General features: G+C 38.7%; 6 protein-coding genes across 10 annotated transcripts; 4 read left to right on the top strand and 2 right to left on the bottom strand.

Moving 5' to 3' along the window:
• On the top strand, positions 2,131-5,816 carry LOC18767683. Its single transcript, XM_007199717.2, has 3 exons — positions 2,131-2,823; positions 3,944-4,030; positions 4,137-5,816. Exons 1-3 carry the CDS (start codon positions 2,512-2,514, stop codon positions 5,397-5,399), a joined length of 1,662 nt encoding a protein of 553 aa, XP_007199779.1. The 5' UTR covers positions 2,131-2,511; the 3' UTR covers positions 5,400-5,816.
• On the bottom strand, positions 6,813-9,035 carry LOC18768137. Its single transcript, XM_007201108.2, has 2 exons — positions 8,814-9,035; positions 6,813-8,654 (listed from the first exon to the last, which is right to left on the bottom strand). Exons 1-2 carry the CDS (start codon positions 8,926-8,928, stop codon positions 7,084-7,086), a joined length of 1,686 nt encoding a protein of 561 aa, XP_007201170.1. The 5' UTR covers positions 8,929-9,035; the 3' UTR covers positions 6,813-7,083.
• LOC109946248 lies at positions 14,953-18,232 on the top strand. 5 transcript variants are annotated; one of them, XM_020569828.1, is made up of 7 exons: positions 14,953-15,161; positions 15,416-15,519; positions 15,735-15,918; positions 16,040-16,413; positions 17,099-17,223; positions 17,770-17,862; positions 17,951-18,232. In XM_020569828.1, exons 4-7 carry the CDS (start codon positions 16,286-16,288, stop codon positions 18,022-18,024), a joined length of 420 nt encoding a protein of 139 aa, XP_020425417.1. In that variant the 5' UTR covers positions 14,953-15,161; positions 15,416-15,519; positions 15,735-15,918; positions 16,040-16,285; the 3' UTR covers positions 18,025-18,232. The 5 variants fall into 5 exon arrangements, with proteins under 5 accessions (XP_020425417.1, XP_020425414.1, XP_020425416.1 ...); XM_020569825.1 differs by having other exon boundaries at positions 15,416-15,635; XM_020569827.1 differs by having other exon boundaries at positions 15,416-15,888; positions 15,981-16,413.
• On the top strand, positions 15,439-16,229 carry LOC18767466 (tetratricopeptide repeat protein 4 homolog). Its single transcript, XM_020553596.1, has 3 exons — positions 15,439-15,519; positions 15,735-15,899; positions 15,981-16,229. Exons 1-3 carry the CDS (start codon positions 15,439-15,441, stop codon positions 16,227-16,229), a joined length of 495 nt encoding a protein of 164 aa, XP_020409185.1.
• Positions 18,641-20,243, top strand: LOC18767114 (ammonium transporter 1 member 4). Its single transcript, XM_007200913.2, has one exon. It carries the CDS (start codon positions 18,641-18,643, stop codon positions 20,141-20,143), a length of 1,503 nt encoding a protein of 500 aa, XP_007200975.1. The 3' UTR covers positions 20,144-20,243.
• LOC18768250 (F-box/kelch-repeat protein At3g06240) lies at positions 20,501-21,730 on the bottom strand. The gene has a single exon (XM_007199994.1). The coding sequence runs from the start codon at positions 21,728-21,730 to the stop codon at positions 20,501-20,503; it is 1,230 nt and encodes a 409-aa protein (XP_007200056.1).

Genomic DNA, 22,124 nt, shown 5'->3' with positions numbered 1-22,124 from the left:
GTTTAGAGGAGTACTTTATGGCAAACAGTTTATAAACTTGACCATTTTCATTATATTTTGCATGGCAGCATGGAAAAATCAGCCTAGGCGACTTGGGCGGGTCTAGGCGGGCCTGGGCGGGGGCTGCTTCTCTACTCTTCTCAAGCCAACCAGTGGCAACGACGGCTTCTTATCCACTCGTTAGAGAAAGAGGAGATACGATGAAGGTAGAAAGATATGGGAGGTGATGGAGGTGGAGAGATCAGAGACAAGTGAGGATAGGGCTCGTCCAAAAAAAAGGTGAAGCTAGTGTTAGTGAAACGCTGTGTTCACTTATGGGCTGGTATTTTAACAAGGTTCTCTTATTGTCTTGAGCCCATATACTAAAACATAACTTAATTGTGTTTTTATTTCAACCCTCTGCTTTATATTAAAGCAAATGATTCTCATATACACACATATATATATATATACACATTTATTTATATTTATTTTGGTATAAATTTATAATTTATAATACAAAATAATTATTATATAATTAAAAAAAGGCCTAGGCGCCTCCCATACCTACCGCTTAGCGGTTTTTCGAACATTAATCACGTATAATTGTGAGGACTTAGATAAACCTATAATGAGGATGGATTTGGCGGGACTAAGACTTCAGCAGTTCCTTCAAGCGTCTGTGTGACATTCTTCATGGTCGGTCTAAGTGATGGATCTTCTTGGATTTGCCTCATCATTATCATTCTCCAATAACATCTGCAGTTTATTTTGCTTATAGCAACCATATGCCCAATCAGCTAGTCTCATTTGATCTTCATCCTCTATATTTGCTTCATAATGCTTTCTGCAGCAAATTATCTCTAATAACACAATGCCAAAGCTATAAACATCCGCCTAGGCCGATTTTTCGAACACTAGCAGCATATGCATGTGTATGATATTAAAAAATCAGTTAGTAGGAAATGGTAGGTGATGAATGATTCTGACACAGACAATGTACCGAATGAATATAAAGTATGCTTCCGTTTGTGGCTGTAAGGTAAATAGAGCCAGACTGGTTAAAGATGACCTGAAAACCACTGCCCTCAGTCAACTCAGTGTGTATTGACGAGTATCCAATGGGTAATTTGTTGTATAAAGCGAGAGTGCTCCATCAGTTTGTAGTTTCCAAGCTAGTGCAGCCCCAAAAGAGTATCCTGTGAGGGTGAGGAAACTGCAGATACGAATGAACTTGAGAAAGTGGATGCCGCATTGAATGACCTTATTACTCACAAGTCTAAGAAATCTGATTACGCAATGCAAGTTGAGGGGTGTAAAAATTCAGTCTCAAGAATTTCGTGCAATTTAATTGACATTATGGTTGGCAAGATTCCAATTCTCTCAACAGCCAGGAGATGATTAAACACAAATAAATCAAAGATTATCAATACTCACATAGTAGGCACATAGCTTTCAATTAATTCCCATTGAGTTTTTTGGAGGTTACACAAATGATGTTTTTGGTAGACAACTTGATAAGCCTATATACGAGATCCTATGTTTGAATTTTTTCCATTTTTGAATATCACTTGTATAAAAATATAAAGAATTACTATCATATCATTTAAAATCTACAACCTCGATCTCTTGGACCACAGGGGTCCAAGAGATTGTGGTCACCTACTATTGGATGTTAATCTAACTGTTCAAAAAAATTTCTTAAAAGGAGTGTAAGAGTGAATGAACCGTTGAATTTACATCCAATGGTGAGTGACCACAAATCTTTTGAACCACTAACCACCGTTGTCATTCAAAAATAACCTCTATCTGATTATATTGATTTTTTAAAAAGAGCAGGTTTTCACCAACAAACTCTTAGTTTAGTCGGATTTTTATCAAGTTCGTTTCCGCTGTCCTTATTAATTAAAAAAAAGTTAAATGGACTTTTCATTTTTGTTCAATAGGCATGTTCTAGCCCAATTATGCCATTAGGACTTCACTATTTGCAGCCCATATTTTTATCTTCCTTCAAATGCCCCACAAAGGCAAGCATGGCCCAACCTGATCAACGACACTCCATTTGAAGTCGTAATTGGGCCACATGTCCAAGTGTAACCGAAGCGCAATATATTCCACCGATATCCCTAACCCCCTCATCGGGCTAGGTTAAACGACTTTGAAGTCTACTTCCCACTCTCAGTTTTTCTCTTTTCTCTCTCTCTAGCTCTCCGCCAAAATCGACGATCCAATTCCTTTTTTTTCGGCCAGAAAAATTCGACGACCCAATTCAAAACCCTAATATTTATATATCGCCCGCACAAAACCCTATGCCCTTTTCCCATCTTTCTACTTAGACGGAAATTTCCCAACCAACCAAAAGTTTTCAGTGTAGTAATTTCCAGGAAATCCAAGACTTGCCCATTTTTCTTTGCCTCAAGCATTAGCTTCCCATATGATCTGTTCATACCTCATGCGTCGAATTTTTCAGTTGAAGAAAGCGTTTCAGATTTCCTTCAAACCCTAGTCGGTGAATTTGAATTTCTGTTTGCGATGAATTCGGGTCCAATCGACATAAGCTCCGACGAAGAATCGGGCCGGAACGAGAAGGAAGACGAGGCAATCTACGATTGGATATCGGAACTTATGGACAGCATCGACAACGAAAACGATGACGATTCCGATGATGTTGTGGTGATTAGTGAGGTCAACATCAAGCCCAAGACCAAGTCTTCAAAACCGCCGGTGACAGATGTGGACGACGATTGCGTTGTCTTGGATGGTGACCCGGATAAGCCGGTTTCGGTAGTGGATGATTCGGGTAGCAACTCCGACGAGTTGCTTGTAGTAGGGGAGAAGGGGCAGGTATAAAATCAACCGGCTTTATCTTTTAAAGTGATAATTTTTAGTGTGTAATGTTTGTTTTTTCTTTGGATGGATTTACATTGGTTGGTTTGTTACTCAAAAGTGGAAGTTAGAGAAAGAGAAATAAATGCTGGACCTTGTTTTAATTTTGATTAGAGGAGTTATAAGATATTAATTCAACTGAAGGGTAACTGTTGCATTAGGCTGTAAAATAAGCCTTGTAGTTTAATTATTCTTCTGCGTGAGCTGAACTATGTTTCGTTTCCTCCTCGTTTTTGCTTTAATTGGTTGCCATGAAGTTAATGCAGACTGATAAGAAAGCAGAACTCTTTACCAAATTAGATGTTATTGTCATATGCAGAAAGAGAATAATCTAAGCCTCATTTTCCCCCTTTTCTTGTTTACTTTTTCAGTAAGGAAAGATTTATTATGGATGCATCAACATGAATTAGACATAATTTGGTGACTTTGGTCCAATTTTCAGTGAAGCACAACTTTGGTAGTTATTGATCATGTCGTTTTCTGTAATTTTCTGGGGTTTTGTGGTGTGACAAGGCATCTTGTTGACAGAATAGACACAATGTTTCACAGTGGTGCACAAATCAAGTTGTTAGTTACAATGGAGATGCGTAGTTCTGCCTCATGGTACTGGTTTAGATCTAGAAGGTATGAATAACAGTCACAACCTGATTTGGGGTCCATGGGAGATCTCATATCAAGGGAGGTTTTGTTATTCCTAAATATCGTTTCTATGGTATTTTCTTCAGAAACAGTAGAACTTTATCTTGTTCTTGTTGTTTCACAATGAACAACCCTTTTTATTGTGTTTGATGACCTTGATGTTGAAATTCCGAAGGTTTGAAGAAGTTTCCCTTTGCTCATGGGAATTTTTTTAATTTATGATTATTCTGGATTAGCTTTCTTTGGTGGCATATGTTTGTTTGGCCACTTAGTCTTTGATAGTCCCCTTATCATATTTTAAGTTAAGACTTATTTTTCATATGTTGGATCCTAGTACCAGTTAGTGTGGAATCCAATGTTATTTTGAATTGTTTGGAAAGATGTAGGCACCCTTTTTATATTTTCCATCTTTATTTGACATTATTTAATTTGGTTGCAGATAGCATGCAGAGACTACCCTCATCCACGGCATCTTTGTGCCAAGTTTCCTTTCAAAACTACCCTGCATGAGAAGCACTGTGACCTTGTAAGTTGACTCATGCAAGCCATGGCTTGTATAATTTCAAAGCATATCCTACTTTGTCTAAGGTTGAAGGTTTACCGCTCTGATTTCTATTTTTGCTTATGTGCAGTGTCACTGTTATGTTTGTGACTCTCTGGCACCCTGTGTACATTGGGGCACTGGAGTCTCCAACATTGGCCATTGTCATGCCACTGATAAAGAAGAGACGTGGAAAATATTGAGGAAGGATTCGAAGATAGTGAAAAGTTCTCCACCAGCTCCAAAATTGCCTGCGGCTCTGCCTAAACTTAGTCAAGGTCCACCACGTAATATTATTCGGTTGGCACCTAGCTCTATATTACAGAATCAGGTCTCTAGGCCAACTACGATCCGTGCTTGCTCCTCAACCAGTCGCACTATGCCTAGCGTCAGAAACCCGGGTAGAAGCCACCAATCAGAATTTATTTTGTCTAAGAACCGAGCCCATCCGTGTTCAGTTTCAAAGCAGTTGGTTGGTGCACGCAATAATGTTGTTGGGAGGAACAGAGGTCATAATATTGATAATTTAGGCCCTCAATTTGTCTCTTCTCATCCAATGTTCAAAAGAGTAGGAGCTGTTGGTGGCACCTTGCCAGTAAACCGAACCACATTTGGTTCAGCAAATAACAGTAGTTGTACCAGTCCATCTCAATATGGCAGAAATTCCGCTCCCATGGCAGCATCAAGTGACAGAAAGCACTTCAGGTGGCAGAATGTTCCTTCTACCGTGCATCAGAACTCCTCCCAGCCCATGGCCACATTCGTTGGAAATACAGTGCCTTCCCAACCCCAAACATGTAGTCCTAGGGCCACTATTTTTGATTCAGTTTTTAACACAAATTTTCCTGATCAAGGCAATCTTAGGCAAAATGATAGCTATATCTCGCAGTATGGGAATCAAAGTCAGGATGCTAGTCAAGGTGGATATCAGTACGGGAATCAAAGTCAGAATTCAAGCCAAAATATCTGTTTGCAAGATAATCTATGTGCAAGTGTCGCAGATATGGGTTTTTCAGATTGTAACTATAGTTGGGTGGACAATTCCAGTCAAAGCATTCAACATCCTCCAATTCAGCAGCCTCCTTTTCAGCCGCCGCCAGTTGAAACTTCTCAAATTCAAAGCACCGAGCCTATATATGTGCCATCTCTCGTGAAGGAGCAGTCTAATGAAATTGCTGATGTCAGTTTGGACAGTCAATTAAACTGGCTACTGGAAAACCAGTCTGTTCCTGCAGTAACAAGTGATTCTGTGCCATCTCATCTAAATGTCTTGTCTCCTGAGCCTACTTTTATAGAGCCAGGAATGCTTATGTTTGATTTCGAAACCTCTTGGAATGGTCTCACAGAGGTGTAGTCTCGACGGAATCCGTGCTTCCCAAAAGACCTGAAGCTTGCATGGGTATAGCGAGCCTCGCTTGTGCTTTCAAATTAAAAGAAGCTATTTAACACAATTTGTGTTTCAGCAAAATGGTTATCTGCAGGCTTATGGGTGTAATGAGCTTTGGTCTTGTATAGTCTTGTGAAGTCTGAGTGTACAAAGGTATTGTTAGGTGAGATGCTGTATAGGGGCTGGTTGTTTTTCACAATCTTCTCCTATTTTATGAATTCCTTATGGTTAAAATTATGGTATGCATCAGTCCTGCACATTGCTCTTCTAGCGGTTCGGTTTCAAGTCGCTTCATGCTTGGTCATGTTTCCTGTGTAGTTTTGGTTCTTCTGGTGGCCCAAATGAATGTTGATATATGGTCATAAATTATGGTCATATTCAATATAGTTGGTTCCCGATTGATAAACCTAAACAAGTTTGACATTGGTTGTTAATATCTATTACAAAGTAAAAGAAATCAAAGGTTATCAAAGAACCATCTGCTCCATAAATGTTGTCAGGAGATGATGTTTGAACTTAGCTTTCTCATCGAAATCTTCTGTGGTGAGGAGCAAGTTCAATTATTATTTTTTTCTAACAAAACATGTCGGCATATCTAGTACTAGAAACCCAATGACGAGTTTATTTCTTTTTGGGTCCGACAAAAAGTTATCATTTCATTGTAACTCAAGTAATTAAAGGTATTTACTTTCATACCCAATATTTTAAGTTCGTCTTTCTCTTTTCCATTGTTGATTGTATAATTAGAAAAACGAAGAAAAGTTACGAAAAAAAGTTATTTGGGTTTGTATTGTAGCAATGAAGTCGCACATATAGCCCATGGGTAAGGGTTATGACTTCAATTGCCGAGCCAAAGGCCCAAAAAAAACTACCCTAAAATTTACCTTGAGAATCCAAATGACATAAAAAGCTTATAGGAAAACATACCATTCGCAAATTTTGCTCTGCGTAAGGTTCTGCCTTTTGCATATCCCAGCTTCTGCGTAGGTTCTAACAACTTAAAAACGCATGTCGTCTAATAAAGTTGTTGATCCTATGACATGCCATTTGTGGATCTTATAGAATCTAAATAACATTAGCTAGATTTTCTTTAACTTGCATGAATCCTGTTATTTGGTTTGAGGTCCCTCACCACTTTAACTCAAAGTGGATCCTCACCATCCTTCTCATCACTTTGACATTTGCCCATATACATAACTATGATTCCATAAATACAAAGTAAGTATTAAGAAGGGTGGTGAGGATACATCAAAGAAGGAACAAGGAATTTTTATAGGGGTGACTAATATTTTTTTGAAACCAAGAATTTATTTCCTATTCTCTTAGGAGATTTATTTCCTATTATACTATGATTTTATTTCTTTCTCTTTTGTACAAATCTCGTGTAATTAGGAGTTTATTTATTTTCTTGTATAACCCTACTAGAGTTTACACACTTGTATTATAAATACCTCCTTTTAAAGGATGAAAATATATCAAAAATTATTCTACCTCATATTGTTTGACTGTTTGCACTCTTACCCACCCTTTTATTTCTTTTGTATGTTATTTTTTACATTGAGGTGGAATGCATGCTAAACTGGCAAAAGAGGATGAAATTGATATTGCCCAAATAACCTTACATAAACTTAAAGGAAAGTGTGTGTGTGAGTCAAACTTCATCTCCAGTCCAGCTGTTCTTCATCTTGGGACCTGTAGGCCCTTCTTCCCCTAATACTTCATTTGGTAGACTCTTTACGAATTTATCAAAAGCAGATTTGAGCTTTCCAGGCAAAAGTTTCTCCACCGTTTTGATTTCGTCCGCAATGTCATAACTAATGTTTGGACCCCATTTCCTAGAGTAGTTGAGCCATGGTGGCTCAGTCACAGCCGACCCCAAATACTCAGCCGAGACTAATAAAGAGCTTTGTCCAGTGTCCAATACCTTCTTACTCTTGGCTGTATCATTCCTTATTCCTATTCCGCCACTCCCTTGCAAAACAAGCCCTGCCTTCGGATACAAGGCATGCCCCTGCAATGACGCATAGCCCACTGCTTTGTTTCCATTTTCAAACTCAAGCTGGGAAGCGTCCACCCACGTGCCCCCGCTGTGCTGCGAGAAGAAAACCCTCCACAGTTCCCCTGTGAAATTGCTAACTCGTAAGGTCAAATGCTCCCAATCGCCAACATGCTCGCCTATCTTCCCTAATGAGATGTTGAAAAACTCAACTTTGGCCGTCGCCGGCCCATTGAAAGGGTAGAAGACCCATATGGCTATATCCGTAAATGTTGAGCCCATCATGGGCTTTATGTGTAAATACACCTGATAGTGGAGTAGATCTCCCTTTTTCACTCTTGCACTGGCGCTTTTATCCACGGGTAGGTCCAGCCAATAGGAGCCATCATTTGAGCCACCTTGGGGAAGGTTGGAGCCCGTTGGTTCGATGGCGACTGCATCACCTTGTTTCTTGTATAGAAGGGCCCCATTGCTAAAAAACCAGCCCACCGAAGAAGGGAGGTATACTTCGTCAGGATGCAAGTATATGAGTGGCGAGTAAACTTCAAGTAATGCCTCAATTTGAGTCAGGTTGGGCATGTAAATATGAGAATTAGATAGAGATAGCGTGTTCTTCAAACAAGCGATCGCAATAGTAGACGAAGGAAGACCATTTAGGGCTACGAATGTGCCAGCGGGTACGCCCATAGCTTGGGTCCCCCTATTGCTTGGTCTGAGGCTAAACACATTAAAACCATTGGCATCACCAGCGGTACCTGGTCCCCAAATCCACGAGTCAGCCTCGCAGTGGTCAGTGAGGTCAGATCGAACGCACCTGATTTTATCGAGAGATGGCTTCTCCGGAGAGCTGGTGACCACATGGCCAATGGCTTCATAACCATGTGGGGGAGTGGGTAACCAGACGTAGCCATCGCCATCTTTCTTTAGATTTTTCAAGGACTCGCTGTTCCACACGAGAGTGTAATCAAGTGGTTTCTTGAGTAAAAGGTGGTCGTCTTTATGTTCTGTTGATTTTGCAGCAAGGGCCCATCCTGAAAGAGGTTTGTTGTTGGGTTGGCTATAGCAACCAAGCATATAGAAACCTTGGGGTAAGGGTGAAGGTTCGAAGAAGCTTGCCCCAAGGTTGTCTGGTCCCCCCTCATGGGTAGCCCAGACTTTGGTGAAAGATGATATCTGGTATACTTGTAGTCCACCTAGATCGATGCTTCCACTTGCGAACCCATCACCTGAAACATGGTATAATTAAGGATAAATTAATGTTTAAGTAAAAGAGTATGATTAAGTTAATTAGCACATATAAACTATGTATCCAAAGAGAAAATATATCATCATCAAACACATATAGTGTGTGTGTGTGTGTCTAAATTAGAGGCGGTAGCACGTACCAGGTGGCCAGCTGGGTAATGGAGCCGGAAGCTTGAATGTGGTTTCGATAGGTAAAGCCTTGCTATTCTTGAAAACACCCCTTGCTGAAGCTGAGAGGGCAGCGCAATTTCCCATTGTTGATGTCTTCAAGGATTGAATTTCTATACAGAAATGATATGCAAAATCTATATGAAACAACAATGTAAAGGACGATAGGAACAAGAAGCATATTCTGTTTTCAATTGAAGGGCTTGAAAAACAATGTAAAGGACGATTGGTATAAAGGGACCGGCCCTTTGATGTGTCGTGCAAGCAAGCCAATTTTGGCTATTTTGATGCTTACAAACATTGTTCAACAACTTGTCTTGAAAACCGAAATTGCTTTCTTAGGGGGAAATTGTGTCCTACGGAAATTGCTTTCTTGCATGGGTGGATCTATTCAAGAGAGATGCCATTGCTGATTCCTTCAGTTATTCTAAAGTTTGAATTACTCTACTTTAATCCTCTTACTCTAAAACAAAAAAGTGAGATTTTCAATGGGACATCATTGGTGACTCACCCAACCCACACAGTTGAATTGAAGACATTGAAATACTCAAAAATAACCTCGAAGCATCTGCTTATTATATTTTGCCCAATTGGTAGAGGCATAACCGTGCCGTCATTTGTTCACTAGTTTAGCTGTGTTCTTCTGTCACCAGTGATTTTTTTATTAATGGGCCGTGTTGCTAAATGAACATGTACTTAGAAAGGAACGTATGTTGGCAACTCAAATTGAGGAATGTTCCAGTGATTGATCTCCTGCGCAATCTAAGGATGACCGGTTGCAAGGGCAAAGTCAGTTTACAAGTCTGACAATGTTAAATCATACTTGTCCCTGTGTTGCGGCATCGATACCAATTAGGTGGTTTGTAGGTTGGTACTCATGGGTGGTCCTATATGGTTAAAATTATGGTATACATCAGTTCTGCTTCTGCACATTGCTCTTAGCGGTTCGGTTTCAAGTAGCTTCATGCTTGGTCATGTTGCCTGTGTAGTTTTGGTTCTTCTGGTGGCACAAATGAATGTTGGTTCCCGATTGATTAACCTAAACAAGTTTGACATTGGTTGTTAATAGATATTACAGCAGACTACCAGCAGTAAAAGAAATCAGAGGTTAACATCTGCTCCATAAATGTTTTGCGGGAGATGATGTTTGAACTTAGCTTTCACATCGAAATCTTCTGTGGTGAAGAGCAAGTTCAGTTATTATTTTTTTTCTAACAAAACATGTCGGCATATCTAGTACTAAAACCCAATGAAAATGAGAGTTTATTTCTTTTTGGGTCCAACGAAAAGTCATCATTTTACGAGGATTGTAGCTCAAGTAGTTAAAGGTGTCTCGATTGTGTAATAAGAAAAACGAAAAAAAGTTATTTGGGTTTGTAGTAATGAAGTTGCACATATAGCCAATGGGTAAAGGTTATGACTTCAATTGCGGAGCCAAAGGCCCAAAACAAAAACTACACTAAAATTGTTCTTGAGAATCCAAATGACATAAAGGGCCTGTAGGAAAACATAAACTCAGCACAGCAAACCCATTCGCAAATTTTGCTCGGCGTAAGGTTCTGCCTTCTGCATATCCCAGCTTCTGCGTAGGTTCTAGCAACTTAAAAATGCATGTCGTCTAAAGCCAAATGTCGTCTAATAAAGTTGTTGATCCTACGACATGCCATTTGTGGATCTTATAGAATCTAAATAACATCAGCTAGATTTTCTTTAACTTGCATGATGAATCCTGTTATTTGGTTTAACTCGAGGTGGATTCTTACCATACTTCTCATCACTTGACATAAACTTGTTTTTCTTAAAGCAATATATAAATAAACACCAAATTAAACACACATTGTCAAACATCAAACAAATATTGCATTGCTAGAAAAATAAAACAGGTATTGCAGCCTTGGAGTTTCAAATCACTTTAATTTGTCAATACATGTAGCAAAAATACATATACACCCAAATATTTAAAATAACATTTTATCCTTCTTTAGCAAATTATTTGTTGCAAATACACACCAAGCAAATAGATTGAAAACCACAATCAAGTTTATCCTTGAAAAGAAATAACGTAAAGCCAATGTGACTACGTAAAAAGATGATGAGAGACTTCATGTGGCTGAGAGAAAAGAAAACATAGGCTTGTTAGGTCAAAGATTTTATGTTAGTGCTGAGGTTGAGACTTTTAATGGTTAGTGCTGCTGATGGAGTGGTTGTAGTACAGAAGAGGTCCCGTCAAAATTCTATTATTGTACAATTTGTCGTGATTCTATTTTGTCAAACACAAAAGAACAAGAGCACGAGTGCACGTATCACGAAAGTCATTAAATAAAGAAAAGGAATGTATGTACTCAAACACACAAATTGTATGTAAAATATTTCTCTCTTCTTTGGTCTTTTTCAAAATGTCCCGACGTGATATATGTATAGAAATTTGTAAAAAGTCCGTGGAAAGGAAAAGAGAAGCCTTAGTAAATGGACCTTCATCCTTCCATTCAAATTTCTACTACAAGTATTGCAGCCATGGAGTTTCAAATCATCTTAATTCGTCAATACATACATGTAGCAGAAATGCATATACACATGTATTCCTTTTTCTTTTTAGTTTTGCAAATTTAAAGAGTTTATTTGAGTAAAAAGAGGAGCATGAGTGAGGGTTAAGATCATTAACTATACGTGTCATTAGATTAATTTAAGGGCTTTTATTAAAGATGACCTCACATGACCTCATTTTTAAATCCTTAGGTGAGCGGGATTGTTATTGGGAAAATATATAATAGCAGAATGCTAACTACAATTCCTTCTTGCCTTTCCATTCATTTTGTGCAACGTATATTCTACTCACACATAAAATTTATATGAGTATTGAGAGAAGTCAAAATATCATGCTAAAAAAATAAGCTGATTAAATGCTTCTTTTAATGATATAAATCCAAAAAATGGTCATATAAAAGAGATGGCAAAGATAATCTTTCTTGTAATGCAATGAGTTTATTCAAATCTTTGGGGGACAAACAAGTAACAGTTGAGGTGATGAAGAAAATGGAGGATACATATGCGAATAAGGTTTTATATAACTATGTTATTGTTTTTACATTCCAACCGTCACACAACGACGAAGACTTTAACCAATGGCGCCATAAGATAAAGTCGCCAGAGTCAAAGGGGTGCTCGTGCTCATGCACGTTATAATTAACATACCATGCATTATTCATTGAAAAAGTTCTAGTGAATTCTTTTTAGTTGCGTACACTAGGGACCCTTGTCACGACGCCGTTTTGATCGATCCAGACCCGAACTTTGTCACAGTTGAGGTCCTTTGTTGGACTTGGAGTGCCTTCCACAAGAATGATCGCTCCAACATTAGGGTTCTCTCGCTCTATCTTCATCGCTGCAGCTTCCCCAATTTCGCCGACCAACTCGGGCCATGATCTTTTACCCGCTGTAACATTGCAACAAATTAATAAACCAATAATCAAATAGAATTACTGTTAATCCGACAACTAATTAGCTAATAAATTAAGATTATATTGTTGTAATATTATGTGATGTTAAAATGAGTTTATTTATAATAAAAAAAACCTAATAAATTAATTAGTTGCAATGGACATTCTTACCGACTCGTGGGATACATGGATCAGGGCCGGGAGGTGGAACGAGACCACTATCTTTGGGCAAGAAGTAATGATCATTGGCTGCAAAATCGGGATTAGGCTGCTTCATAGGAGCTGCAGTAGGGTTGGAATTAACCTGCAAAATCAGATTCACGAAGCACAAAAACCCCACAAATTTTACAGTTGTGTTGAAACCCTGCCCAAAGTTATAAGAGATTGCTTTCATGCTGAAAATAGAGAAGAAAGATGAGATGAATGTTAAGCTAAGGTTTGCTTTTTTGATTTTGTGGGATGAATTGTTCTAAGTTTTGGAGAAATATATATAGCGATCGAAACAAATATATAGATACTTGTAGAAGGAGTATCTTTGTTTGAAGAATATTTTATGTAATTCTTTACCTACCAATGGATGCATACATCTTCTTTTCTGGGTTAAATACATAGCGAAACAAATACGGTGCACAATTCATCAACTTGCTGTGATTAAGTTTTGTGGATAACATGGGAGCTTAGATTGCGTCATCCTCAATGAATCAGATAATATAGTCGGCCGATCATTCACATTGATGGACAATCCACAAAACTTAATTCCATGGTATGCTCAGATTGAACAAGTTGTCTCAATGAACCAGAAAATAGTACGTTGGTCGATCATTCACATTTCTGCATTGTCGGCAAGAATTAATTCAAGTATCATCCTAAATGGATGGTAGATTATTCCAAGAAAACAATATCCACTCCAATATTAGTAGAAGAAGACAAGTTCACAGCTTTATGGCAAAGACCAATTTTATGACAATATGACAACGCCTACTTCATTCTCTTAGAAAAATACATAGGGGAGAAAAAAAGAAATGGAGACCAAGAGAGTGGATTATTATTCAAGAGCAAGAAAAGACTAAAATTCGACAAAGAGATGAGCAAGAAGAAGAAAGGATAATGTCACAAGATACAACTGGGATGCCTCCCCTCCTATGCTAGAAAATTATTATAAGGGACGCCAAATGAAAATCCTTTCAAAAGACATTGATTTAAAACTTTTCCTAATATTATAATAAGCATTGTTTTCAGTCCCCAAAAAAGGCAAAAGGAACCTCAATGCCTTTTGAGCCTTTTTAGTAGTGACGTATAAATTCAATAGCTCTATCATCTATGCATACTTATTAATTAATTGGTATGGGGTGGATCCATTCAAGAGAGATGCCATTGCTGATTCCTTCAGTTATTCTAAAGTTTGAATTACACTAGTTAACTTTAATCCTCTTGTTCTAAAGTTTGAATTATGGTATACATCAGTCCTGCACATTGCTCTTCTAGCGATTTGGTTTCAAGTAGCTTCATGCTTGGTCATGTTGCCTGTGTAGTTTTGCTTCTTCTTTTTTTTGTTCAAGCCACAGAAAACAACCGAGGCCAAAAGGGATGCAAGCAGTGAAGTTCAAGCAAACATGCTGAACGACAAAAAGAAAAAAGCATGCAAACAAAGCTTGAGGATAGGAAGAGAGACGTGCTGCAAACAGCTAAAAATTAGCATACTTTTTCCTTGCTACAAAGAAAAACCACAAAAGGCTTGCGTTGGTTGCGATTAATGTGATGGTGGTATTGTTACGCGTAAACAGACGCCAACGGGATATTATCAATAATGGCTTTCACTTTTCTACTTAGCTTTTTCTAAAGCCTCATGGCTTTGACTTGCATGATATCAAGGTTCGGTCTACTTTCAACATTTGTACTAAGAAGAGATGGTGTTATGTCTAATTTGGTGAAAATATATGCATCATTCATTTCACCCACTTTTATTTTTAATTTATCCTTACAAGAAACTTCTCACTCACCCATTTTGCAATTAAAAGGATTCACTATATTTTTGCACTAGCTTAGGATAAATTAAAACCTACATATTTTATAGGATATGTGAAATTTTCAAAACAACGAGTTTAATTTGGTTGATGACTTGTGATAAATAATGTTTGACACACTCATAAATAATTGTTAACCCTTAGTTCATCAAACAATTGATAATCATCCAATTGAAATTATATTGTACGTGTTGCATGTTGAGTTATTAAATGTGTTTTATGCATGTTGAAATTTTTGGGATTGTTCAAATTACAAGGAGACTCTGCCAAATTTTCAGTAGAAAGTCTCGGTCTTGAGTAAGTGGGCCAGCATCGAGGTGATGTCAGAATTTCCATAGAATTCGTCTCGGATTTCAAAAAATTTGAAACGGGTCCTTTCAACATTTCTTCCATACATGTTGGCAGGAGATGATGTTTGAACTTAGCTTTCTCATCCAAAATCTTCTGTGTTGATGAGCAGGTTCAATTATTATTTTTTCTCTAACAAAACATGTGTGAGAGGGCCCATGGGTAAAGGTTATGACTTCAATTGCGGAGCCAAAGGCCCAAAACATAAACTACACTAAAATGTATCTTGAGAATCCAGACATAAAAGGCCTATAGGAAAACATAAACTCAGCCCGGCAAACGCATTCGCAATCATATTTTGCTCTTTGTACATTACCAGTATGCAAGTCCCAGCTTCTGCGTAAGGTTCTAGCAATACTCTGCCAGCAGCAGAACTAGAAAAGAAGCGAATTCGAAGAAGCAATGGCAATATTGATGGATGGAAAAGGGGTCTGAACCCCAAACTGAAAGCGAAAGAGATGACCTCGATGCCATAGCCGCTCTCAAAGAAAATACTGCTATTGAACTCAAGGTTTTCTCTCTCTCACACATTAAAAGCACTTGATAGGGCAAAGGACCCACTAGTATAGTGGTTTGAAGTATTTATTCCCTCAGGCAAGGTCTTGGGTTCGAGTCTTAGCATTCTTGTTGTGTGTGTGAGTTTAATATACTATTGCCACTTTCAATAGAAAAGGTCCTCACCAAAAAAAAACAAAAAAAAAAACCACTTGATAGGATTATACTGTCTTTGTTTTTACATATATTTTTTTTGGTTGGGTTTCGCAGGACAGGGTAACCAGTATGTGAAGATGGGCAAAAAGCACTTCGCTGATGCCATAGATTGGTACACGAGAGCAATAAATCAGCAAGCTTTGAGTGACTCTGACACGGTGACACCTCTATTCTCTTTTCCAATAGGGCCCATGTTAATCTTTTACTTGGTAACTACAGACGTGCTCTTACTGATGCTGAGGACTAAATTAAGCTCTGTTCCACTAATGTCAAGGTGTTCAAATTTTTACCATGTTATTGTTCTCAGCTGGGCTTTGTTTGAATATTTAGTCTTTTTTATTATTTATTTAAGCGATATGGGTTTTGATGATAGGCTTTGTACCGAGCTGCCAAAGCGTATTTTGCATTGAACTTGTTGCTTGAATCAACTTTGCATTGCCAAAATGGGCTTAAGCATGACCCAAGTAACGAAGAGCTAAAGAAGCTGTTAAGGCAAATTGAGTCAAAGAAGATGGAACATGAACAGCGTGAGGCTCAAGTTTCCAACAGAGGCTAAGGTTTGATTATATTACTAATGGAATGATACAATTATGAATGAACTGTTTGTGATTGTTCTCAGGCTAATGTTTATTTCTTTGTTGAAACTATGCATGACCTTGTTTCCGCGATCGAAAGTAGAGGGCTGAAAATTGGGAAGGCAATGTATCAAGGACTTACAGGATTAAGAAAGCCTGTATTAGATAAGAATAATATTCTTCGTTGGCCAGTTCTTCTGCTGTATGCAGAGGTTATGTCCAGTGACTTCATTGAGGATTTCTGTGAGACTGAAATGTTGTCAGCTAATCTGGACATGATATCCTTCTTTTAAAGTGTTCTGTTATATTTTAAAGTTGAATTGCCTATGAGTTTTCTATGTAGCATCCAATGCTTTTGGATATATGTGCATTTTGTGTTTTCCGGAGCTTTCAAACATGTTTTCAGAAAACTGCCCACCTTTGTCATGGGATCAGGAACACAATTACACTCGTGAAGCTGTTGAATTATACTATGAAGTAGGTCATTTTATTTTGTTGTAATTTGGTTTACATATACTCAATATTAAAAGGAAGTTGCTTTCTGAAGAATCTTCTTAATATTCTGCATTATTGAACTTCTCTAGCAAAGGAAAATGAGCAAGTTCATCTATATTTTGGATTGCTTGCATCATATTTGACTTCTGAGAGTAATTGGCTAAGTCTCAGGAGGTTGACCATATCATCTACAGGAAGCGATGATAATTATTAAATCTGTAGAACTGGATGTTGTGGCATGAGCCATGAGTTGACATAAACGCATTATCTGATTCTAGGGTGCTGCTATCCACTCTTTTGAGTTTATTTTTCTTGGACTTTAGTATGCATGCTGCGGGATTGTGATTGGATATTTGGTTCGCTTAGTTTCCAATTGTTAGGACATGAGATCACAACTGGCTTGTTGAAATTCCAAACTTTTCCTTTGTATTGCAATGTGGTTAATTGAAGGGAAAGTGTAACTAATAGAGCATGCTGGGTATTCCTGTGAATGCCCATGCATCAAAGAGTAGGAAAAGAGGTGTATGAATGAACTTGTATAAACCTAGTTAGTTATCTCCATATCTTCGTGGGTATGTCAGTAAGGAATAATTTTCTGTATCTTTAAAGATGAAATTAACTGTGCATTTTCAAATTTCTCTGTCCTTGATTTATAATGCAAGTCCAGGAGTTTCTCTGTCAAAACAAAGATTCTTCATTGTCTCTTAGAGGGCACTGCAGCTTCTCATGTGGAAAACATCGGTGATGAGGAAAAGGATGCAAATAAGAATTCTAATGATGGCAGCTCAGCAGGTAGGGTGTCTTCAAGTTTCTTTTTCCTACATTTCTTGTGCCAAGTGACACTACACCATCTTTTGCTTTCCTTACCAGTAATTTGTTGATTATCCATTTGAGCATTCAACTATTAGGCTGGATATGTTTCATGATGCACTATAGTAAAATTCATCTTAATTATGGTTGTGCGTGCACATGTATATGGTTTAATCTATGAAAAGTCATTTGTTGGTGGCCTCTGATCATGGACAATTTAGTTTCTCCTATACACATGATTGTTGGTGCAGAAAGCCAGGTCTTACATTCAATATGATTAAAGTTTATTATAGTCATATGTAATTTACACCCATGACCTAATTTTAACTGGCTCTATCCGTGTCTTGGGGTGTATTTACTGAGTTCTGTTGCCAACTATATTTTGTACATTACTTCTTTCGGCTTGAAAAACTGTTCCATTTTTTAAACTATCACTAATTGCAAAGAAACATTACTTGAGCCCATTTTTCCCAGGATTTCGTTTTCTTGACAAGTTTATCTGAACTTTCTTTATCTGATGTTCGTCAGGCAAAGGTTCCTCTAAATGGGTGAAAGTAAATGAGAAAAGAGCACTTCATGATGTTCTGAAAGAACCTAAATTTGTTATTCGAGGGATCCCAGGTCTGTCTTCAGCGCACAGTTACTGTCGTATCAGTTTCATTCCTTTCATTTTTTTTCTTATGACAATTGTTTGGTTTTTCCCGGACAGTGTTTTTTGTTGTTTCTAAACGTTCCAGCTTCTATAAAGAGTTCAAAGCTGGGAAATGGGCTCCTCCACCTTGAGTTGCTGGTTGGTTATCTCTTGAAGATGGGCGATGTCTATTACGATACGAGTCAAAACTAGTGATACAAGAATGCTTGTGGTGATGGCAACACTGCGAAGTCACAAGGTTGTACAATTGAGATAGCTTTCCAAATTTTTGTATTATTATTAGTTGAGCTAGTGCATGTACCAAAAACATGAAGACCCCAATATAGAAATTTTTTTAAAATCAAGTATGTTTCCTGATTGTTTTATCATCTTATGGTTGAGACTTTTCCTTGTTTTTACTTTACACTTTAATAGCAATTGACCAATCAGGCATGGAATATTCACTGATTGGAGGAAAATTTGAAACGTTCATTTAGCTTGGTTAAATTTCTCACGTGGTGTTATATAGTACAGAATGTAACAGCTTTACAGTTTCTGATCTCCAAAATAGGAGGAAAATCAGTTATGGAATTACGGACCTAAGCGTATTTGGTCTCCACTTGTCTTCTATTTCACTACGGAATCTATTAGATTCTCCTAATTCTTGGCCATCCACCTCTGGAATATCTTGGGATCTTTTTGTCACAATAAATAGCCTTCAGATTCTCCACCTCTCCACATTCCCGTCTTCCTCCTCTAGTCTCTCCCATGGCTGCTATCTCTTGCTCAGCCTCTGACCTCCAACCCCTTTTGGGTGCAGCTGCCAATGCCACCGCAGCCGCCCAATACATCTGCGGCCGCTTTGATGCCGTTTCGAACAAGTTTGTTGACACAGCCTATGCTGTTGACAACACCTACCTTCTCTTCTCTGCCTACCTTGTTTTCGCGATGCAGCTCGGCTTTGCCATGCTCTGTGCCGGCTCTGTTCGTGCCAAGAACACCATGAACATAATGCTCACCAATGTCCTTGACGCTGCCACGGGCGGCCTCTTCTACTACCTTTTTGGTTTTGCCTTGGCCTTTGGCACCCCCTCCAATGGCTTCATAGGCCAACACTTCTTTGGCCTTAACAAGTTTCCTTCTCAGTCTTTCGATTACGGTTACTTTCTTTATCAATGGGCTTTTGCCATTGCAGCTGCTGGAATCACAAGTGGTTCCATTGCTGAAAGAACCCAATTCGTTGCATACTTGATCTATTCATCTTTCTTGACTGGCTTTGTCTACCCCATTGTTTCTCATTGGTTTTGGTCTGCTGATGGATGGGCAAGCCCTGCTCGTGCTGACAATCTTTTATTTGGTTCTGGGGTCATTGATTTTGCAGGCTCTGGTGTTGTTCACTTGGTTGGAGGCATAGCAGGCTTGTGGGGTGCTCTTATTGAAGGCCCACGCATAGGCCGGTTCGATCATGAAGGTAGGTCTGTGGCTTTGCGTGGACATAGCGGCACATTGGTTGTTTTGGGGACATTTCTGCTTTGGTTTGGTTGGTATGGCTTCAATGCAGGCTCATTCCTCAACATTCTCAAGCCCTATGGGGAGAGTGGATCCTATTATGGACAATGGAGTGCAATAGGAAGAACTGCAGTGACAACCACAATGGCTGGATGCTCAGCAGCACTGACTACTCTCTTCGGGAAGCGCTTGCTCTCCGGTCATTGGAACCTCACCGACGTTTGCAATGGCTTGCTTGGTGGGTTTGCAGCAATCACCTCTGGTTGCTCAGTTGTTGATCCTTGGGCTGCAATCATTTGTGGGTTTGTGGCAGCTTGGGTTTTGATGGGATGCAACAAGCTTGCTGAGAAGTTGAAGTATGATGATCCATTGGAAGCAGCACAGCTTCATGGAGGGTGTGGCTCATGGGGAATTATATTCACTGCATTGTTTGCCAAAAAGGCTTATGTGGGTGAAGTCTATTCAGGGCAACCAAACAGGCCATATGGGCTTTTGATGGGAGGAGGCGGAAAGCTCTTGGCTGCACATTTGGTTCAGATTGTGGTGATTGTAGGGTTTGTGAGCTTGACAATGGGAACATTGTTTTTCTTGCTGCACAAGTTGAAGCTCTTGAGGATTTCATCAGAGGAGGAGATGGCAGGAATGGATGTGACCAGTCATGGTGGATTGGCTTATGTATATACCGACGAATGCAGCGATCCGGCAATGCTCAAACCTGGATTCGTGGTCTCAAGGACAGGCCCTCCTTCATCAGCTGTTTAATTTGAGTTCTGATGTTCCTACCCCCTTAAATTTAAACTGTAATATAGTTTGGTTAGGTACTTTTAATTGATGAAATATGTAGATCAGTTCGCATTGCAAATGTTTCTCAATATTCCATTAGTAGTTTGTTGTTGTTATAAAAACAGTATTGTTCATATGTATCGGTTGGGAAATCAAATCATTAGCCGCCATTAATTTTCCATGTAATACAACAAAATTGGGGATTTGTTGTTGATCTTTTTCAACATAACGAAAAAGAAAACCTTAAACTTTAGAAATTAGCATAAGAAAACAGAACACATAATAAGTGAAAAGCAAGTTCTAACTCAAATAAAATTATACATCATGTTGTTGCTTTTAGTATGTAAATACATTAGGCTGGTCAAGCAAGACAAGGCTTTCAGTAAAAGCATCCATGACCGAGTAACGGCACGATCCTTTAATTTGCAAATTCTTAACTTGTTTGGTCTTAGAGTTCACAGACCGATATTGAACGTTATCAACAATCAGTTTGAGCACAACTTCATCACCACTTTTTCTACAACCAACCAGTCTACATATACTCCCTTCCAGGCATATTGCAAATAGTTTATCCCATGATTTGGCCACACCATACTCTTTCATCACCCACATGGTCATGTGAAGAAGCCAACCACAACCAACACTTTCTCTCCTCTCCTCAGAGCTTTCGAAAAATGCAAGGGACTCTCTGTACCTCGACACCACGCAATGTGGATCAGAATCGAAACATTTTTGTGTTTCAGCTTCCGGTGGTATGGTTATCTTGCTGAATACTTCATCGGACATATCGAACGACCCAACGGAAATATTCCCGGTGTTCACGTTGACTTGAACCCAATGCAGAGCACCATTGACAAAAGCAGGCGGATGACCAGCATCAAAGTCCCGTTGTTCAATGTCACGTTCATGACGATGACGATCATTACCAGTATTGAGAGTCTTCCAAGAGCCCTTGGCTAACGACCAAATCTCATATTGACATGAGATAAATTTGCCTTCTTGAAAACAAGACACTCTTCGTAAGACCTTATAGTCATTGGCACGCCTGTCGTAGCCAAAGGCGCATCTTGCTTCTCGACCATGTCCATGACAAAAGGTAACACCAGACTTGGGCAAAACCACAAACTTTCTGATGCTAGGGTTCCAAACTAATGTAGTCAAGTCAATGTCTTCCGCAGCAAGGCACACGAGTCCGTTACAAGTTCCGACAAACTCGGATCCCCAGGTACGGCTTCTGGTGCGTTCGGCGTAAACTTGGTATGGATTGTCAAGATCGGTATACTCCCTAAGCGTAGATGATGATGCACGGGGGTCGTCGTCATCCCTGTATAATGAGTAAAGCTCAAATTCAGGATTGTGAAGGAGGAGTTGAACGCCGTCGTTGTTTCGATGGTTGGATTCGATTAATCGGTTGTTCAGATGGGTGTGGATGAAGGTAGGGCTTTTGATCATACAACTCCATGACTTGCATACTGCCGTGCACCCAAGTAGAGATTTGACGGGTAACCTTACCAAGATTTCGTATATGATTTCTTCGGGAGCCTTGCCCCATACAATTGGTTCCATCGATCCAATTCTCTGTGTTATTTGGATCTGGGGTTCTATTTTAGGTCATATAGGAGAAAGTCTTGGTCTAGGGAGAAACCTAATCCTTTTCTACGTTTCTTCCTATTTGGGCTCTGGAAAATTTTTAATTAAGAACACGAAAATAAGACATATCCTTCCAATTTAAATTTGAATGAGATTAGGTTTAAAATAATTAGTTACTATTTATTAAGTCATTTATGAAATCAGTAATATGTTTAAATATTCACTAAAGAAATAATAATTAAAACATAATTATTAATCAAAGTAATTCAAAATAGCTAAGATATTAATTACACATATTAAATTAAAGAAGTTGGGAAAAAAACAAAACTAAAGAAACTAAATTTATATTTTAAAAACTAAAACAAACAAA

Source organism: Prunus persica, chromosome G8 (genome assembly GCF_000346465.2).
Source record: "Prunus persica cultivar Lovell chromosome G8, Prunus_persica_NCBIv2, whole genome shotgun sequence".
NCBI lineage: Eukaryota > Viridiplantae > Streptophyta > Magnoliopsida > Rosales > Rosaceae > Prunus > Prunus persica.
The sequence above is the reverse complement of the archived record's forward strand: the minus strand, read 5'-3'. Positions and strand labels throughout refer to the sequence as shown.

Bases quoted from the DNA above. Each gene is read 5' to 3' on its own strand.
- LOC18767683 (XM_007199717.2), top strand. From the start codon at position 2,512: ATGAATTCGGGTCCAATCGACATAAGCTCCGACGAAGAATCGGGCCGG. The intron at 2,824-3,943 runs GTATAAAATCAA...ATTTGGTTGCAG, and splicing joins TAGTAGGGGAGAAGGGGCAG to ATAGCATGCAGAGACTACCC. The intron at 4,031-4,136 runs GTAAGTTGACTC...GCTTATGTGCAG, and splicing joins ATGAGAAGCACTGTGACCTT to TGTCACTGTTATGTTTGTGA.
- LOC18768137 (XM_007201108.2), bottom strand. From the start codon at position 8,928: ATGGGAAATTGCGCTGCCCTCTCAGCTTCAGCAAGGGGTGTTTTCAAG. The intron at 8,655-8,813 runs GTACGTGCTACC...ACCATGTTTCAG, and splicing joins ATTACCCAGCTGGCCACCTG to GTGATGGGTTCGCAAGTGGA.
- LOC18767466 (XM_020553596.1), top strand. From the start codon at position 15,439: ATGGGCAAAAAGCACTTCGCTGATGCCATAGATTGGTACACGAGAGCA. The intron at 15,520-15,734 runs GTGACACCTCTA...TTTTGATGATAG, and splicing joins CTTTGAGTGACTCTGACACG to GCTTTGTACCGAGCTGCCAA. The intron at 15,900-15,980 runs GTTTCCAACAGA...GATTGTTCTCAG, and splicing joins ATGAACAGCGTGAGGCTCAA to GCTAATGTTTATTTCTTTGT.
- LOC109946248 (XM_020569828.1), top strand. From the start codon at position 16,286: ATGCTTTTGGATATATGTGCATTTTGTGTTTTCCGGAGCTTTCAAACA. The intron at 16,414-17,098 runs GTAGGTCATTTT...ATGCAAGTCCAG, and splicing joins CTGTTGAATTATACTATGAA to GAGTTTCTCTGTCAAAACAA. The intron at 17,224-17,769 runs GTAGGGTGTCTT...GATGTTCGTCAG, and splicing joins TAATGATGGCAGCTCAGCAG to GCAAAGGTTCCTCTAAATGG.
- LOC18767114 (XM_007200913.2), top strand. From the start codon at position 18,641: ATGGCTGCTATCTCTTGCTCAGCCTCTGACCTCCAACCCCTTTTGGGT.
- LOC18768250 (XM_007199994.1), bottom strand. From the start codon at position 21,730: ATGGAACCAATTGTATGGGGCAAGGCTCCCGAAGAAATCATATACGAA.